The sequence below is a fragment of the Amblyomma maculatum genome, chromosome 4 (genome assembly GCF_055883805.1).
Source record: "Amblyomma maculatum isolate TAMU_Amacu chromosome 4, ASM5588380v1, whole genome shotgun sequence".
Lineage (NCBI taxonomy): Eukaryota > Metazoa > Arthropoda > Arachnida > Ixodida > Ixodidae > Amblyomma > Amblyomma maculatum.
The window spans coordinates 190,174,703-190,195,054 of NC_139347.1; the positions used below are offsets into that span (position 1 = coordinate 190,174,703).

The 20,352-nt window shown below is 48.8% G+C and overlaps 1 protein-coding gene across 1 annotated transcript; it reads right to left on the bottom strand.

Annotated features, from left to right (window-relative positions):
* Positions 1-18,330: 18,330 nt before the first annotated feature.
* Positions 18,331-19,926, bottom strand: LOC146193873 (solute carrier family 22 member 7-like). The gene is made up of 2 exons (XM_084600647.1): positions 19,063-19,926; positions 18,331-18,534 (listed from the first exon to the last, which is right to left on the bottom strand). The coding sequence occupies exons 1-2, from the start codon at positions 19,924-19,926 to the stop codon at positions 18,331-18,333; spliced, it is 1,068 nt and encodes a 355-aa protein (XP_084456773.1).
* Between the last annotated feature and the right edge of the window lie 426 nt (positions 19,927-20,352).

The following is a 20,352-nucleotide window of genomic DNA, read 5'->3' on the forward strand; positions in this document are numbered from 1 at the left end:
AGAAGGGAACGATAGTTCAGGCGGTAGGGTTCGATCTCGGAGCATCCAGTAGAAAAAGAAGGGCAATCCCGGAGTATTTATTTATTCATGTTACCCCTACAGGCCCTCCAAAGGAGGGTATTACAGGGGGGGGGGGGGGGAATACAATTGTAATAAACACGATTCAATTACAACAACAAACACTAACTTAATAGTAGGTATAACATCAATAGAGATAAAGAAAAAACAACAGCAAATACTCTACACATTTGCGTCACAGCGAAGTAGCTCTTGGAATTTCTTTATGTCAGCTTCTGTGGCAATGTGCGATAGCAAGTTATGCCATTAAATGATAGTGCGAGGAATGAATGAATGAGCATAAGATGATAAATGACACTTTGAGCACTTAACTTTGAAGGCATGATCAAGTCGTGGAAATATGACATCAGGTGACTGAAACAAACCACTGCGCAGTAGTGGATGGTGGTAAAGCTTATGGAAAAGTGTTAGCCGAGCGTGTTTACGACGACATAAGTATTCCAGTTCAGCACGTTATTTTAATGCACTGACGCTTGTGAAAGATGAGTAGTCTGAAAAAATACAACGCACAGCACGGTTCTGCAAGGATACGATGTTGGCGGTAACATAGGCTTGATTGGGGTCCCAAATATCCGCGGCATGTTCAATTTTAGGGCGCATTAGAGTTACATAAGAAAGGTTTTTAACGTGGATAGGAGCGTGTTTGAGAGTACGTTTATGAAGAGCAAGTGAACGTTTAGCAGCTGCTAAGGTGAGGTCAGTATGGTGATGCCATGTTAGATCAAACTGAAGGTGCACGCCAAGGTATTTGTAAGTGTTTCTTAGTTTTACAGCATTGTCATTGAGTGTAAGTGGTTGAAATTCAAGCTGTACGACGAGTGAAAGATATCTGTTTTGTTTTAGAAACATTTAGCATCATTAACCAGGATGACCACCATGAGCTTACTGCGTTCAGATCAGATTGTAGGAATTGCTTAATAATGTTACGGTAAATTACGCAGTCACCTGAGAAAAGACGAACTCTAGATGTTACATAGTGTTGTGCCGGTGGAGTTATCACACAATATGCCACCGTCAACAGGGTTGTGCCAAGGAATTGGCTGCGTAGCGCTCGTCCCCAGTTTCGTGAACGAGGGCTGTTAGCTCCTTGGCGGTAGCGATGAATCCGAGTCAGCGCTAGAGAGATGACGAAAAGGCTTTATACACTATTTACGGCATTTACACAACGCCATCGGCTCTGGGGCCGAAAGCTAACATAGCCATACGCGACTGTACTCGCGCATCGACGGCCGGGGAGATTCCGCCGCGTCCGCTCTCTCAGGAGGCGAACTGCTCCCGATGGACGCTAGTGACGAACTCACACTCGGAGTCCCGAACGGAAGCACTTGAGGCTCCGTAAACCGAGAAACCGTTGGCGCTCAAATGGTCTAACCCGACGGCAGCACTTTCTCAGGGCTAATGGGAGAGCTCGTTGCGCTCTTGCTTCAAATATGCCGCGGGGCGAAAAGGGGTCCACCGCCAGGGCCACGGCGCCGAGCTGTCTAGATGCTCAGCTCATGTTCAAACACGTCGCTCCTCTCCCCTTGGCACGGCTCGCCTCTAGTGCATCGGTGCATTGCATAGAAGTATCCGGAATTTGTGAAGGAAGTGTTCGCCAGAGAAGTTTGGCGTCCGGCTGAATTTCTGGGCGGCTTTGGCCGGGCACAACAGGCATTTAAATCATTATTATATATTAGAAAAAGCAAAGGACCAAGCACGCTTCCTTGGGGTGCACGATATGTCACATAATTCGAAGAAGAGTTAGAAATAATAACTGATCGAGGTGAACTGAGAGTAGATGAGATATGCCGCCGCGCGTCAGAGTCGTACAGTTGGGGCACGTAATCATTTCTTCTGCATACTGACGCCAACAGGCCATAATACATGGCGTGTAAGCCGCATGGGTGAGAAGCTTATTCAAGAAGACGTCTTGATGTGGATCTGGTGTGGTCACTTGCATGCGATGCTGACTGAGGCTACGAAGACTGGTCCGTGTATAGTACATAAGGGCAAGAGAAGAAGTGTGTTTGCCGCCCAAGGTCGAGTAAAGATGAAGCAAGGGGGGTGGTGAAGTAAATGTGGACATCCCACCTGCCAAGGCAGCTACGGAGTATGCCGCCGCATTGCCCCCTGATTCGTCCGAGTAACCTGGGATCCACTGAATAACGACAGTTCTGGTCGCGAGTTGGTGGCGTTGAAGGAGTTGCTGTATGGCCGTAGCAGTTGCATCTTGCGAACCCGGAGTAGTGATTTCCTTGTAGTTTTCATAGGAATCAGTAAGAATACGTACTGAATGAGTTCCGGCGCAAGGCACTTCTGACAAGGCTCCCTAAATCGCGAAGAGTTTAGCATGAAGAGGTGTATCTTAGGGTAGGTGGCAGGCATAAGCGCCTAAAAGAGAACAGTTGTCATCCCATACCGAGTAATCGAAGCATTGGTGTATATGTCAGTCATATCAGGGTAGACCGGTAATAGTGCATAGTGGTGAGCGAAGGATGCGTTAGACCTTAGCGAAGGTAGTCTTCGACAGTTGGAGGACGGGTGTGCCACAGAGGATTTTTCCTACCGCCGCTGATCGGGCCAGTGCACGGCAGGCATGTTGCCGCGCACCGCCGTGCCGGTTGGACAGGTGACGAATAGTGTGCAGCAGTGCTGGTCGATATACACAAAGCCTTTGACAATGTTTGCCATGAGGTTATCCTGGAGGAACTCACCAGTACGCATGCCCAAATCTGGATCCGCAATTTTTTTACATCAAGACCCATTCAGCTACATGAAAAAGCTCCGGGATGGGCACCCAAAACCTATTACTTGTGGTGAATTCCAATCGCAGAGCAGGAGCACTTCCAGAGCAAAGTTTTCTGCTCCTTTCGGAGCAATTGTCTTCCAAACGCAGATCCGGAACACGGATCGCGTCTTCCAAACGCAGAACGGGAGCAATTGCCGAGCGACGGTCGCTCCGCGGAGCAGTCAAAACTGCTCCGCCGAAATCGGGGGAACCGACCGGAAGTTTGCGTGACGTGTCTTTCCGAGCGACGCTTGCGCATGCGCTAGCTAGCGCATCCATTTCCGGTGGCTCGCCGCGTTGGCTTCTGCAACGCGCCGCTCCATAGCAGACGATCAGTATTTGCCGCCGCCATGGATGGTGATTCGCGTCGCGCTCTTGCGCTCGCTTTGCTTCAGGACAGCGAGTCGGAGAGCAGCAGTTCCGACTCATCTATCGAAGAGTCAAGCTCGGACAGCGACTGTGACATGGTCACCTGCAAGTTCACTTTTCAGAACTTGTTTCGCATACCGGAACGACGACCAAAAGTTGTAGGATTTGTCGAAGGAGTGGTCCACAACTACACAGAAGAAGAGGTAAGCCAAATGCCGCAGAATGATGCCGCGCAGATTTAAAAAAATGGCATGCATAATTGCATCATCTCTGCGTGTGATATTACAGTTCCGAAGGCACTTCAGGTTGCCGCGAGCTGTTGTTTACTGGCTGGTCGATGGTTTTGCCGCTTCCGACAGCTGCCCATCAAACAACCAGGGCGGCGTCCCAGCAATATCATGTGAAGTGCACATTCTCTGCTTCATATGGTAGGTTGTTCCCGTTGTGTTTTCTCAATCTTTTGTTTTTTCTGCGTGTACCCGCTGTACATTTCAACGACGAATGAAATGAAACTAACGGGGTATTTATTTACAGTATACAGTATATAGTATTTATGGTTGTACTTATAGTATATAGTAGTACTTATAGTATATAGTAGTATTTATAGTATATATATATATATATATATATATATATATATATATATATATCACTACGGCATGGTTCTATCTTGTTGTGTTTGTGTGTTGCGTTTTTCTATATTCCTTTGTTATCAATAAAGCATTTTCTTTATTTATATTATTGCACAGGTATGCAGCAAACAAAACTTCGATGAGGGAAGTTGCAACACTTTTTGACGTCGCGGAAAGTTCAATTCACAGAATGTGGATTAGAGTGGCGGACTACATACTATCCTTGGGACCAACTGTTATAACTTTCCCTGCTGACCTCAAGAAACTGTCGCAAGACTTCGAGAAGGTCGGTAATGCTAATTCTTTACAATGAGATGCTTTCGTTTTCGCAATTGGCATTATATGTATTCGCTATAGATATTTTTTTTCTTTTTTTTGCCATGAACAGTCATCCATATGTATCCCGTTTTGTAATGCACATTGCGTGCTTTTGACTTCAATGTGAAAAATGTCACGTGCTGTGTTATTTCCTTTTCCCATATACAGGTTTCCGGAATGCCCGGCGTGGTCGGATGTCTCGATGGATCGTACATCGAAATGCAGTGTCCCAGCAACAAAGTGGCGGCAACGTATTGTAACAGGCATCATTATCTGTCACTGACGCTGCAGGCGGTGTGCGACTACAAGCGGCGGTTTGTGGACGCTTGTGTCGGTTGCTCGAGCAAAATACATGACTCTAAAGTGTTCAGGAGATCATCGCTCCTTAAAAGGCTCCCGGTAATATGTCAAGGGGGAAAGTATCATGTTCTGGGGGATGCAGCATACCCTGTACGTGAGTAGTTGCTGACACCATTCCGAGATTATGGGGTACTATCAAAAAATCAAAGGGATTTTAACGCAAAATTTTCCGCTACAAGGGTGCTAATTGAAAACGCCTTCGGGCTGCTCAAAAAACGATTCCGACAATTAATTTACCTGGAGCTTCGTACTGTTGGCTGGCTGAACAAATTCATTATGGCATGTTGTATCCTCCATAACCTGTGCATTGACTCGGGAGACATACTGCCGGATGAGCTAGAAGAGTCGCCGGCAGATCTGCAGTGGATGCGCCCAGGAGAGGATGCCAACAGCGAAGAGGAAACATCTCAAGAGCATGCCTTGCGCAAGCTTGGGGAACTCAAGCGCGAGAAAGTTTTCACTGAAATAATGAGAGGCAGGAAGTGATGTGCTGCATGGAAACAGGATCGACGTCCTAACCTTTCATGCACAAATGTTTTTACCGTACCCCGCGACGCGTGTACTTAGCGCCGCGCCATGTAGTTATTGTCAATTAAATTACATTAATTCATATAACCATGTTTGAATTCATGCATTTTTACAAAGGCAAAAACCGCAACATGCATTGAAACAAGTGCACTCTTTTTTCAGAAAAAAAAAATAAGAACATTTATTTTCCTTCGTGACATATGCATCATTATAGTCCATCATCAACTCCGAACACGCGTTTCATGAGGGCCATCTTTTCCTTGTGGCGCTCAGCTTTTTCTTTGCGCAGCTCCTCCTTGTAAGCTTGTCGCTCTTCCCGCTGTCGTCGTTTTTCTTCTTCCCTCTCTGTTCTTTTCTTTTCCTTATTTTTCCTTATTTTGATGCATGATTTCACCCCATTTAGTTTTGTATAAGTATTCATTGTTCGTTTTTTTTTCTTTTTTGTGCGTGTTCTGTCAATACCAATGTTGTCAAGGGTCAGTTTTTTTGTACTTTCTTTTATACCGTGCCTCTCCTGCTTGGACCATGTTTGGTCCGCAGTATGTGATAAATAAATGAAATAAAAATACGTCCATGTGTTCAAAAAATGTTTTGATTCCCACCATCCGAGCACTATTGACTCTTGGTGGAGTCGTCTTTTTGTCTTGTTCCTGATTTGCCGAATATGAATGCTCTACCAGCTGGTTGTCGGAGGCTCCTTGAGTGGCTTCGATCTCTTCAATTTCATGCTCGTCTTCGCGTGAAATCTGCAGTTTTTGCTTTTTATATATAATACCGTGGCTATCCCTCAATTCTTCTGGGTCCAAGCTATCATCCATTGAGCGGATTTTGGCGAGCTCATCTTCATAGGGGACGTCGGAAGGCGAGTTTCCTGACTTTCTGTTGTTTTTACTCGTCGCAGTTTTTCTTTTCAGCACAGTCTTATAGCGACTGCAACACTGCTCGCCTGTTCGAATGATGCCCAGAGTTTCCGTCAGTTTAACAGCGATGTGAGCAAACATTGCCTTTTTATTTTTGAATTTTTTCATTGGGCCAATGTGCGGAAAATATTGCTCATAGTAATCTAGTAGTAATTTTGTTTCGCCGGTTGTCCACTCGCAGCCTATAGAAAAAAAAAAGAAAAAAGAATGCGTGCATGAGTTCCCGGAAGACATTGCAAAGCAGGAGATGGTCCCCAAGAGGAAAAGCGAGAAACATAAAATGTGGCCGCCCATACCAAGCCCAAGCAAGCAGTGTGAGGAGAACGTGCCCTCATCCGAACGGCACTCTCTCCGCGCCCCTGTCCGTTTGCGGTTTCTTCAAGAATGCGACTCGCGATGCTCTCCTTCTCAACGACCTCGCACCCTGCAAGCTGGCAATGCTTCCCTCAAGAAGCAGATACGAAGAATGGGACGCGTCCCCTCCTGTCGCCTGCGCTATTCTCTCTGCCCCCTGGCAAACTCGGCGGAGTGGCCGGCTTTCGCCCGCCCAGATATTTTACGGTAAGAACGAGAGTGGATTATTTACAAGCTCATAGAAAACGATTCAAAGGCAACACAAAAAAGAAGGAACTAGAGAAAAAGCGCTGGTAATCGGAAAGAGCTTTGTTGCCGTTTAACTGTGCCATATACGTATATAAATAACGTACATGCATGTAGATATATACTCACCGCGGTTGCTGCCTTTCGCACTTTCTGCAGCCGCTCCTGTAAACGTTGCACAATTTACGTATATTGCGCGCATACAGAACAAGGGTGTGGCTTAACTTAATGGCATATTTTTACCAATCAAACTTACCTTGAGTGGCTAGCTCTTTTCTTTGGTCGCTCGACCCACTGGAGCCAGCACTGCTTACATCTGAAATATACAAAGTGACTGTAATTAACGAGGAAGTAGCAAAAAATTCCTTGTGCAGGTGACCTTAACTGACTGACGGCATGTAAAAATTATGCCTGGAACTATTTATATGTCCATCGTCCGTGTAAACTCAAAGCCCGCCGCACGTTACAGCTCGGCTCTGGAAGACTGCAAACATTCGGTACGTGAACCGAAGTTTTCTTCCATATTAAAGAAAGTGCTGAAGGAGTCTTACCGTGTGTGTCCGCGCTCGGCTCTTCGAGCAAGGAGGATATAATTGCGTAAACGGCTGGTGTAACCTCCATATCAAAGGGAAGAAAGGCTGCAGGCTTGCAAAGCAGACGACGCGAGCGCACGAAAAGCGCGGGCAAGTGCAAGGAATGATGGGTACTTTCTCCGTCTCCGTTTGCTCGCGAGCGCCACCTACTTGCTCCGGCCGGAGCAAGAGTATTCGAAACGCAGAGTCTGGGAGCGTGCTCTCCGCCGGATTGAGGCGTTCTGTCATGGAGCGTGCGCGCTGCTCCAGTTCTGCGATTGGAATTCACTATTGGATAGGGGTGTACCCCATGGCTCCATTCTTGGACCCATGTTGTTCAACTTGGCCATGGCACGCGTCGCCGACAATCTGGAACTCGGCACAAGCTCAAGACTCGCTATATATGCCGATGATATTACTATCTGGACTGAGGCAGCGGATTACTCAAGCAAATATTCGATGCAGACTGAACTTCAAGCGGCCCTTCTTTGTCTTGAAGATAAAGTAACCAAAATTGGCCTCGAACTCGCTCCACATAAAACAGAACTGATTATTATCGACGGAAAACATAAAACCAACCCCAATATGCAGATCCATCCTCACATCGGAGGCAACATCATTACCTCCTCAAATGAGCAAATCCGCATTCTTGGCCTGCCCATCTCAAGCTGCAACAGTCCTCAGTAAAATTTCAGTTAAAATTTATATGTTCGTCTAGAACGAACGAGTAAAGGGTTGAGCTCCATGTACACGAAACCTCACGCGAGCGCAATAGTGGCACGTGTCGCGCGAAGTGTTTGCGCGAACAAATTGCGTGCATCGCCTGCTGGTGGTAACAACATTTATTGCCACAAAATGAAAGGAATTAATTCGGGCTGGCGCGAGTCCAGGGTGCCCTCCAGTCGGGGGCGACCTCTTGAGCTCGCGTGAGAGGGCCAGTTGCGCAGTTTTTCTTGGGCTGGTCAACAGCTTGTCCCATTCCTCTGCTGCGGGTCCTGGCAAGAGTGTATTTAGAGGGGGATTGCTGGCGCATTCCCATAGTATGTGGTCTTGAGTGGCCCGCGTCCCGCCACCGCAGTGCCGGCATGCAGGGTTGTATTCTCCATTCGTAATTAACGATAATCGGTAGGGGCTAAGAATCGCCTTTGTTTGTAGGCGTCTGAGTGTCGTGGTTTTGAGGGGCGGGATACGTGCATCTTAGCTCGCGATAAAAGTTTCTTATCTCCGCGTATGTGCGCGGCGCACTCGACAGATGCGTCCGTTCCCGATAGATCTCCCGTTTTCCGGTTGGTTAAGCCTCGGGCTAGATGGTCGACCCCTTCGTTTCCGGAGTTACCCGCGGGTGCCGGAACCCATACGAGATTGATATCGTCACGGAGAGATCGGCTGCGCAGAATTCGCGTCGCGAGCGCGCTTACAGAATTTTTGGCGAAATTTTGAACGGCGCTCTTTGAGTCGCTTAGAATAATTTTGGTGCAAGGATCCTGATAGCCAGTCCAATAGCTACTTCCTCTGCCTCGCATATGGAGCTAACGTGAAATGTTATGGCGTCAATAAAGGTTGACTTTGAAGTGGCCACACATGACACGCATGCTCCGTTTTTGATGTGTTAAGCCCCATCCACGTACACTGCTTGTAGATCGTCCTCGTACTGTTTCTCAAGGGTCTGTGCTCTTCTCGTCCTGCGGGCATCATGTCTGCCTGGTAACATGTTTTTGGCTATTTGTTTAATAACTAGTCTACTAGTAATGTCAGCCCATAAATGGGATGTTGCGCACACCTCTTCGGGGGGTGTATGTGGAGCTTGTCGATAATTACGGGCCCGCAACGCTGCGTGACAAGTGGGTCACTTGTGCTGTCTTATGGGCAGCGTGTTAAAAATTCCCAACTGCACTAGTCGATATGTGTTGGCGTATACAGACAAGCCAATGGCTGCTTTATATGCTGTTCTAAATATTGTATTAAATTTATCTTCGTCCCTACGACGCACATAAAAGTACGAGCAAGCGTACATAATTCTGCCTATCATAAAGGCTTGAATGATCCTGCACAGGTCGGCTTCTCTCATACCCCTGCAACGTGTGGCAATGCGCCTCACCAGCCCACCTATCTGGCGAGCCGGCGTATAGATTCTCTGTTACGCGTATTATTCTGAATCAACATTCCGAGAACTCTGATCGTGGCTACCGGGGATATCTGATGGTTGTCAATGTGCAACTGGATATGTTCTCGAGAATCTGATTTTGTCTGTGAAGCTTGTTTGTTCCTTATGAGTTCTGTTTAGCCGGTGAACACGTAAGGCCATTTTCCTGCACGTAAGACTACCGTGTCGATAGCTCGTTGTAATAACTCTGCAATTTCTCCATCGGAGCCAGAATTGGTCCATATCGTGATGTCGTCGGCGTATATGGAATGATGTCTGTGTGGGACATAATGTAACAGAAGCTCGAGGTCGTTAATAGCGATGTTGAAGAGAAAAAGTGAAAACACGGCACCTTGCGGTGTTCCTCTCGTCCCTAGTGTAATTTTGCCGCTAGTTTTGTCAACGAAATGGAGCGTAGCCGTACGCGCATTCAGAAAGATAGCGATGTAGTCGTATGTCCGTTTGCCTACGTTCATCTGTGAGAGGTCAGTGACGATGGAAGCGTGTGCCACATTCTCGAGGGCCTTACTAACAGCGAGTCTCAGGATGGTTCGCGTGGTTCTTATGAGATTTGGACCTAGAATGTCAAGTTAAATTTGCCACATGATGTCCTGAATCGAAAGCACTTTTCGAAACCCAATCATGAAGGGGGAAACGTGCTTTCCGCATGGGTGTGCATAAGGAGCCTGTTAAAGACAACGTGTTCCATTACCTTCCCGACTCTGCGCCAATGATCTCTCTGTTACCTTCCCGAGACATGACGTTAGCGACATTGATTTGATTTGACTTGTGAGGTTTAACGTCCCAAAGCAACTGACGCTATGAGAGACGCCGTAGTGGAGGACGCCGGAAATTTCGACCACCTGGGTTTTTTAACGTGCACTGACATCGCACAGCACTCGGGCGCCTTGCTTTTCGCCTCCATCGAAAAGCGGCCGCCGAGGCCAGGATTGGGCGGAGGTTCCCCATCTCAAATCTTTTGCCCGATTTAGGTACACTCTTAATCTCGTTCCACATAGGTTCCAGTTAGAAGTGGAACTTTCAAAAAAGTTCCGCTTAATTTGTGGAATGTATGTGGAACCAGATTAAGAGTGTATGAAAATAATTTTAGCATGAGCTTCCATTCCTCACGGACGCTGCCCTCTATACAGTACTTGTTGAAGAGGTCCGTAAGAGCTTATTGATGATGCAATCTTCCCCCGGTGCCGAGGTGGCGTGAATTTGGTTAAGAACAGCTCTGATCTCTGCTACGGTTAAGACGATATTAATCTGAGGATTATCCAATTCTGAGTACCCATCTGGCGTGGGTATATCCTGGGAGGTGTTAACGTACGGATCTTTTAATGTGGTGATGAACATTTCGTCGGTGCCTTGGAAATATTGCGAGATTCTATTTAGGTTCTTGTGAGATTCGGCCTTAGTTCTAGGAGGATCGAGTAAATGTCTAAGTAGAAACAATGTGTTCTTGTTGCCCAGTTGCCTATTAAGGCGGTCGCAAGTCTGATGCCACTGTTCTCGGCTAAATTCCCGCGAGTAAGCCTCGATTTCCTTTTCAAGCCGGGTTAGCCGAATTTTTAAACGTTGGTTGTGCTTATTTTTACGTCATCGAGCATGAATACTCCTTTGCGTTTCCATCATGTGCCCTAGCTTAGCATCCGGGCTGGGACTGCTGTCCTCCAGTTTCACAGTTTTTGAAGTGTTTGCTGTGTCTTGGCCCCGCCGGGGTGGTGCAGCGGTAAGACGCCCGACTACTGTGCCGGAGTTCCCGGGTTCGAAATCGACCACGGCGGCTGCGTTTCGATGGAGGCGAAACGAAGGGGCGTCCGTGTGCTGGGCGATGTCAGCGCATGTTAAATGTCCCCAGGTGGTCGAAATTACTCCGTGGCCCTCCACTACGGTTGCTCTTTCTCTCTTTCCCCTTTCACTCCTATCTTCCTGCCTTCCCTTATGGCGCGGTTCAGGTGTCCACAAAGCAAATACGACAGATACTGCGCCGTTCCCTTCCTCTGAACCAATTATTAGTGTTATTATTATATTATTATTATTATTATTATTATTATTATTATTATTATTATTATTATTATTATTATTATTATTATTATTATTATTATTATTATTATTATTATTATTATATTATTATTATTATTATTATTGCGGCGTTTTGCAACAGACGCTCCCCCCCCCCCCCCCCCATTGTCTTAAATCTGGCCTTTGCGAGCGGACATATCTAAAGGCGTCCCAGCTCGTGTGCTTCACTTCCTGGCGACGCATTTTGCAATGCGTGGCTCGGAACGTGGTACATAGTACATAGTGGTCGCTTCCTATGTTTGTATTTAGATTTTCCTATCTCGCATCGAGGATATTTCTGGTAAAGGTAAGGTCAGGGCACGTATCCCTGTCACCAATGCGCGTTTATCAGGGTCGACGAGTAATGTATGCCCTAGCGTCCATGCTGTCTCCCATAATTTAGCTCCCTTTATACTGTTAGCAGCCCCATTCTCGTCGCTCACCGGATCTGACGAAATAGCAAATTTCGCTCATTCGCCCAAAAGTGTATGCGCGATCAACCAATAGCACGAAGCGCGAAGCGTACGTCATTGCCGCTCATTTCGCACGTCTTCTTTCGTTTGCAGTGTTTCATTTAGATTGTGCATCACCGCGCAATTTTTTCGCTTTGTACGAACAAGGGTGAATGGCCAAGGATTCAAAAAACGTCTAATCGCAACCAAAAAACAAGAGGTCACGTGACTACTCGTATAGTGCAAGTTAACACAAATGTGATACGGCTTGTTGTAAATCCCTTTTACTTTGCCCCATGTTGTCGCGAAATAACTTCAATTGTTGCAATCGTCATGACTGTTGTTGCATTTGCCAATAGTTTCGCGGTGTATTAGGTCACTATGCCAGCAACAGTCTGCACTGAGCGTCGTTACAGCGTCGTCGCCGTTTCGCTCCGTTCGCGCTGTCGCGTGCATGTATCTTCCCCAGTAGGCGATGGAGCGAACCATTATCGCATTCAGTACGCTGCCATGGTCGCGTCGCTCACTTTTTCGCTCACGTCTTAGCTCCATAATTGTAATACCCTCGAGTGCAAAATAGTCACTCTGCTCCGAGTGTAGTAAACCACCCAAAAACAAAGCGAATGTACCAATGCAGCTGTAATATTTTTTTTTTCACTTTTATTCTTCACAGGTAAAAGGTCCGCAAGCGACGCTTGTTTCAATTCGCCGCATCACATCAATGGCCATGAAAGAGAGTGTGCAGCTTTCACTATCCTGAAAAACGTGTTCAGCAGCTCTCAGAGGACTAGGAACGGGTAGACTTTAGTCAATAGATTAGTTATTAATATAGGTATGTAGTATTGGCGCTAATCGCTCACCATAAAAATAATTTCAACGATGGTGGTTTTACTAACATATTGTAACGGGTATTGAGCCAAACGTTCAGGCAGCGCCCTGAGCCTAGAAGACTGCCGAAGTCCGAGAGCGGCCCGAGCAGCGGTCTGAGCGCGGTTCCAGGCAACCAACTTCGTCGTCTACGCCAACTAGCAACCACTTCATCGTCTACGTCAACTAGCCACTGATTGTCTACGCTTCGTCGTCGACTATAGTTTTTATCACTGCACCCCTCCTCTGTAACATTGACTCGATGCGACGAGGTGCTACTAGGAAGAAGTCAGCGAAAGGGTGCACTAAAGTGTCACAAGGACCCAGCGGCGTTGACAAAAAGTTCAGTCATGATAGGGCTTCAGCCGAACCACGTGCACGACTTCAGGACGCTGTGGCCTTCGGGATAGAGCTGAAGCTACGGGAACAGCGGCGTAGGTGACTTCACTGATACGGCGAACAATCTCGTAAGGGCCGAAGTATCGGCGCAGTAATTTTTCAGATAAGCCGCGATGACGAACAGGTGTCCAAACCCATACGAGGTCGCCCGGTTCGTAAGTGACGATTCTTCGGCTGAGGTTATACCGAGCAGTGTCATTCGCCTGTTGTCGGTGGATTCTGAGGCGTGCTAGTTGCCGCGCTTCCTCAGCACGCTGAACAAAGATGTCGGCGTCAAGTTCGGCGTCAGAGCCGCAAGAAGGACTAACTGGCATCATGGCATCCAACGGCGTGCTCACTTGGCGACCGAAGACAAGTTGGAACGGGGTCAGTCGCGTCGTCTCTTGAGTGGCGGTATTGTACGCGAAAGTTATATAGGGCAAAATCGCATCCCAGGTGTGATGTTCTGCGTCCACATACATAGAAATCATGTCGGTGAGGGTGCGATTGAGGCGCTCCACCAGCCCGTTGGTCTGAGGGTGATACGCCGTCGCACGTCGATGGCTAGTGTGAGTCAGAGTCATGGCCATCCGGATTAGGCGAGCCGTAAAAGCTGTTCCACGGTCAGTGATTACCACGGCGGGAGAGCCATGACGTAGGACAATGTTATGAACGAAAAATTGAGCAACTTCGGCTGCAGTACCTTTAACAAGGGACGCGGTCTCTGCGTACCGTGTTAGGTAGTCTGTTGCGACGACTACCCAACGGTTGCCAGACGAGGACTTCGGAAAAGGACCGAGAAGATCCATGCCCACTTGATGGAAAGGGGTCTTCGGCGGAGCAATAGGCTGAAGAAATCCAGCGGGTTTCAATGGCGGAGACTTGCGACGTTGGCAGTCACGACATGAGCGTACATAAGCCCGCACCGATGGGAGTAACTTGGGCCAATAATACTTTTGACGAATTCGTGTAAGTGTACGGCTCACCCCCAAGTGGCCGGCGGTGGGTTCATCATGACAGGCACTCAATATATCTCGGCGCAACTCGAAGGACACAACAAGGAGAAACGTCTCTTCACTGTTGGCGAAATTTCGCTTGTAGAGCACGTTACCAAGCAGAGAGAACGTTTGAAGCCCACGATGAAAAACACGGGGGATACGGGCGTCGACGCCCTGCAGATAGTCGACGACTGACACTAACTCTGGGTCCGTTCTCTGCAGCTGCGCCATTTGGGTTGTACTAATAGCCCCCAGAAAGGGAAAATCATCGGCCGTTTCTTCTGGACATATGGCGATGGGCGAGCGCGACAGTCAGCATCCTGATGCTTCCGTCCTGATTTGTATACGACTGTTACGTCATACTCTTGTAATCTAATGCTCCATCTAGCCAATCGTGCTACGGCGGACCAAACCGTGGTTCCGTGGTTATCGCAAACCGAGCTTGGCGACCTCGGTTTGCGTCGTTAACTGCGAAGCGTCTGTTAACGGAGGCTACTCGATCGTCGGCGCCCGAGTGCGCGAAGCGTACGAGTGGGTCTGCTTCATAATGTTATTCATTTTCCAACTTCATCACGTTTAAAGATCGATGAATAAAACAGGTGGTTTCTACTCTACCGCCCGACATCTTCGGTTACAGCCGACAGCGCAGCGACTGCATACTGAAGCCCCGTTCTGCCTGCAGTATCATTTGAACGGCTTGTTGTTGAACGCAACGTCAAAAAATGTGCTGCCTTAGCTCTATCATAAAAGTACACGAGTTTGCAACGCTTTCAGCACGGGATGCAGCGAGAAGGCTGAGCTACGTTACACTTACCGAGAGCGCGGCGCACGACGGCGCCGTGCGTGACCGTCCTTAGTCTTCGCTAGGCCTAAATTGTTTCGCTTCGAAGCCGCGGTGGTCGGCGCTTTGAAACTGATCATCGCTATCGTAAATCGTCTACTTATGAAACTGCCTTATTTTTAACCTGTTCTGCCATAGTAAAAGAATGATAGGATTATGTCTGGCGACGCATTAATCGCAGAGCTAGTACAAGCAGATCGAATGAACCGCAATGCACCGGCGGCAGCTGGCTTGAGCAGAAACTTGCTTGTATCGCAGCTATCGCTCATACCAGCAATTTGCTGCTGGTCAACGATCCTCACGAGTGCTTCATTCTTGATATTCGGCTCAGTATTCCAGACGCCAACAAATTTGTGCACGCTTTATTTCGGACATCGGCGCTAGCGATACGCCGTGTCGTTCGCGCACGGTTTACGGGAGGAGGGGCTACCACGGCGGTGTTTACGGCGGTTGAGGAGGTGCTGCCATCGTGGGGTGTTTGACAGCGCTGTTGACGCCTCGTCGGACGGCACTCCGGTACTCCTGAAACCCCGTCATAAATTATATTTGTAAATGCAGCTTCGTTCCACCGATCATCGAAGCGGTACCATGGTATAAAGGAGCTGCTGAAGGTAGGTCAGACGCTACCTTAGCGAACGCTCCCTTTCCGAGGCCGAAAGGCCGGCTAAAGGTGTAGTTTAAAGGGAAGGCTGGTTTCCGAAACGCGATAAGGAGCCGCAAAGGTGAGAACCTCGAAAGGGAAGGTAAAGGTTGGTTTGTGAATACGGGGGGTCGCAATTTTTGGAGCCCTCCATTACGGCGTCTCATAGCCTGAGTCGTTTTGGGACGTTAAATCCTATAAATAAAACTAAACTAGAAGACCGTAGTTTGATTCGAGGAAAGAAAAGTGCTGTATTTGCCTACCTTCTCGTTAGACACCCGAAGCGTACACATAAACGTTAGGCTATTTTAGTAGGCTCCGAACCTCCTCCACTAATAATGTTTATAGCTCATGCACATATTGGAAGCCTGCCGGGGTGGTGCGTGTTTAGGGCGGTCGACTACTGCGCCCAAGGACGCAGAATCGAATGCAGGTCTCGGTGGCTGCTTATCGGTGGAGGCGAAAAGCTAGGCGCCCGTGGGCTGTGTGATGTCAGTGAACGTTAAAGAACCCCAGGTCGTCGAAATTTCTGGAGTCCTCCACTACGGCGTCCCTCATAGCCTGAGTCACTTTGGGACGTTAAAGGGGGCATGAAACGGCTAGAAAGCTCCCTGACAAACGTTTTTAATGTGTATAATAAATGCTTCCGAGCAATCTTGCAAAGTAAAACTCCTCGGAAAAAATCCAGCGAATTATTATTAATTTTTAAAAACAGCGTTTTTTGAAATTCGCGGGCTGCGCCATTTCCGCGTGGTGGCGAGATTCGGGACTATTCTGCCGTGATTACCTACGTCAGAAGTCACAGAGTAACAGGCCACGTCAGGCTGCCATTGGCTGCAGCCGCGACGGCCACTACGTCACGGACACACTTCCGGTAGCTGCGAAAGTCGTCTGCTCGAGTGCTGCATAGACATGTGCAATGCATGCGAGAACCCAAGCTTGGCGCTTTGGTTCGCGATGTTAACCGAAAAGGTGGTCACGTCCGACTGAAAGTGCGCGTCGCTGCAGGAGTGCGAAACGAGCACCAGCTGGACCGATTTAACACCGTACCGAATTAATAGGCAGCATCAACCTTCATGTACCGACCGACGGCGCAGCAGCGTACTGTATAGTCCCGTGTCCCGTCTCGTCTTTGCCGCATTGACCATTTGTGCGGCGTGTTGTGTGCGTCAAAAAAAAAAAGAAAAAAAGGTCTACCCTCATCTTGATCGCAAAAGTACACAAATTCGCACTGCGTAAGTGCAGCACCCGATGCCGCCAGGCACGGGCGCTGCGGCCGACGGTACTCCGGTTGTGCGCTGCTCCCTGCTCATCGCTAGGCCTTGTTTCTTTTGCATCGCAGCTACGGCGGACGGCGTTTTAGAATCGTCCGCTTCGCTGCGTCTCTAGTGTAGTCGCTCGCGTGCTCCTGTGCACGATTCTTGCGTGTAGCTTCGGAAAGCGGTGACAACCTGCGCTGCCGAACTGAATGTGCCGAGCTGCTTGCTGCTTTGCGCCGTCGATTCTAGCTCGGACGATGCGTACACATGAGATAAACACGCGTGCACGCTACGCATTGGCACTTCCTAAACAATTTGCGAAAGGACGTCAAAAAAAAAAAAACACTACACTACACTATCCTTTTTGTTAATCTCAATTTTAAGATTCGCGGACGAATAATTCGTGCTCACCTGTCATCCGATATCCAAACTCTGTAGCGATCATCAGTCCGTGCTCTCGTCGCTGATACGCACGCGTATACATTCCATTCGTTATGCACAAGAGATGCCTCTCGCCGACCATAATGAAAGCAGCTCCGGTCTAAAAGCGACGACGACATATGTTTGCACGCGGGCAACTCGCACGCTCGATCGTCTGCTAGCATCCATGCAGAGTCGATGCTATCGCAGCTATGGCGTCAACTCCGCGAGGGGTCACCGGCCGCCGTTGGTCAAACCGCAGAAGACGGTACCAAAGAGACTGACCCAGGCAGCGCGAGAGAAGAATGTGGTCTTGTAGAAAGCCGTGCTCGGCAGGAGTGCATGCTAATTTGCGCGGAATGGGACAGGGATATGAAGGAAAGTGCTCCCTCCGCGGCGGCCGCCGGTATGTGTGGACAGCTTCCCACCTGCAGGCATGCGCTTGCGAACGACCCGAGTCGTTCGGGCTGCTGTCGCACACAATTCAGAGAGGTCAAGAAACTGAAGAAACCGGCGGCCGAGGAAGACAGCAGACAAGGTTGAAAGCCATGCAAACGCAGACGGGACGGAAAGGCAGAGACCGTGAATGTATGGGCGAAGCTCGGGGAAAACAGGTGCGACGACCGGAAGTCTGAGAACCGAGCGTCACCCGACGACGCTTCGTGGGAGGGGCTAGCGGGGCGGAGTTCCCAAGCTGTTTTCTTCGTTTATTTTTCTGGTTTCTCTGAGTGTTGAGTTGAGGGGAGCGAGGAGGAGCGCCATTTTTAATAGCCGATATCTCTGCTGTTAATGAAGCTAGTTAAAAAATTCTTGCGGTGAATTGACCTGTGAGGGAGTACCTATCTCTTGACCGATTTGCTTTACCCCGTTTTAGGCATTGCATGACCCCTTTAAACCCCAAAAGCAAACCATATTGGAAGCCAACTTAAAAGCAACACAAAAAAAGATGCATTGCATCCAATATCCAATGTTTGCCCTTGATACAAGTGCCACATGACGGCATAGAAACTGTGTAAACATTCGACAGATCGAATTAATTACATTCACATAACGTTGTGCTTAGATAGCATAAGTTACAGTGATGAGACTGAAAGCCCATTTGCGTCACAAATCATAACACTCTAATTGAGTCTGCTGTCCATAGGTCTCGGCTCGATGCTTTGGTACCTCGATGACTGACCACTGCCACGAGGCTTGCTGGTTCGTGCCTTCTTCACATTCCGCCAGTTCAGCGTCTGCTTCATGAAGTCCACACTCTGAATGGAACCCGCAGCAGATAAAGGGCTGGCCAGAGTTGGCTTCTTCGACGGCTGCTGTGAAAAGAGCTGGGCATGGAGCAACATAAAGAGCGTGGTCCCAGCGAGGGCGAAAAGCACATCGCCACGACCAATGTCTTGCCGCACGGACAGCACTATGGCACACACCCCTCCCAAGCGGCCCAAACCGAAGAGCCAGCAACTCGCCCCGCAACGCACACGCGTCGGCACCATTTCCAAGACGCTGGCGAATATGAGGACTTTGACCGCGAATGTAAGCGGTTTGGCTAAAAGGAAGAACAATGTCGTTAGGTAAGCGCATCCCAATGCGAAACTAAGGCTTATCACGCAGGAAACGCCACCGAGCGTTCCTACTGCTGCGGCTAGTAGATGTTGCTGTGAGAGTTTTCTGAACGTAGCGTAGAGCAGCGCGAAACTTGCGAGGTTGGTTCCGCTTGAGGCCCACTGGAACCAAGCAGTTGTTCCTAATATTACCCTGTCCTCGACGGCCATCAATGAGTATTGTGAGAACGAAGCAGAGAACGATAAGCCGATCATCACGAACGCGCTGTGCTGTACTGCCTTTGCTCTAGTTACGTCTCCTGCTGTGAGCAGCATGCGCATTTCGGTCCTCTGAACCTCTGCCTTGAGCCTTTCCAGCATGCAGTCAGTGTTTGAAACGGGAAAGTGATTTTCTTTGGCGGCAGCGATCATGAGCATTTCGGCTCTGGCCATGTCGTTTACTGCAATGCACCAGCGGGCTGACTCATGCACTGCGGACACCGCGTACAACGTGAGGTCAGTCGGGGACAGCATGAAGATCTGGAGAACTATCCAGTTCAGCCCTTTGAGCAGCCGTGCCACAGCAAGCCATACCTCGGCAATCAGCAAGCCTGCGCACATGGCTGCACACAGGTCCCTGTTCCTGTTCTCGTGCGTGGATGCCTCAAAGAATAGTGTGCAGGCGAGGACGGCGACAGTTGCCACGCAGCCAGAGTTGAGAAACCTTGAAAGGACGTACATGTGGTATGATGCTGCGAAACATCCGCCCATCGTGGCCAGCTGCAGCACCGCCATCGCTGTGAGGAGCACGGGCATCCGGCCGACTCGGTCCGCCATCTGCCCGACGGCAGTCATCGCAATCAGCGAGCCGGCTATGTAGAGGCTCTCCGCCATGGCGCGCAACCAGCGTCTGTGGCAGACCAAGTCCCACTGACTTACAATGGTCCTCTTGCTGTACTCCGGGTCGTAGTCCCAATCATCGCAGTCAACAATCAGCGTGTCGTTAGGGTGACCTGGGTGTTTGTAGACGCTGCATCGACTGAAGCGACCGTCCGCCTCTAGAGGGATTGCCGAGTTCCTCCAGGAGGCCGAAGGCACCTTCATTTCGCCCTGTGGCTGCTTGCACCAGTGGTCGACGTCACCAGAGATGAGACTGAAGGCGAGGGTGTGGCACTGCATTGCGCACACGGAGAATATAACGAGATTGAAGAACCAGCGCTGAAAATGACCATGGCCGAACACATCACTGCAGTCATAGCAGTCGCTCGTCACTAAGTCTACTCTACTGAGCCTGCGTCTAGACAGCAGAAGCATCTTAGACGTTAATACGGGAGGTATTTGTAGCTGCCCTAACCTGAACCACGGTCTTCTTCTTCTTCTGCCTTGATATATGGCACATACCCACGAAGGGGGATTGACCAAGGTTCAGTGTGGACTGCCAAATGTCCTACACGAACTGAACTAGTGCAATAAAGCAATTATCAACTAAACAAAAACATAAGATTTAAGATCACAAAATTGATTGAAAGAAAAAATACGAAGCAAAAATTTGGAAGTTTGTAAATGTGGAATACAATTAGCAAGGGAATCTGTCCGTAGCTGTGA

Bases quoted from the DNA above. Each gene is read 5' to 3' on its own strand.
- LOC146193873 (XM_084600647.1), bottom strand. From the start codon at position 19,926: ATGCAGTGCCACACCCTCGCCTTCAGTCTCATCTCTGGTGACGTCGAC. The intron at 18,535-19,062 runs GTAACTAGAGCA...CTCCATGCCCAG, and splicing joins TGCTGCTCACAGCAGGAGAC to CTCTTTTCACAGCAGCCGTC.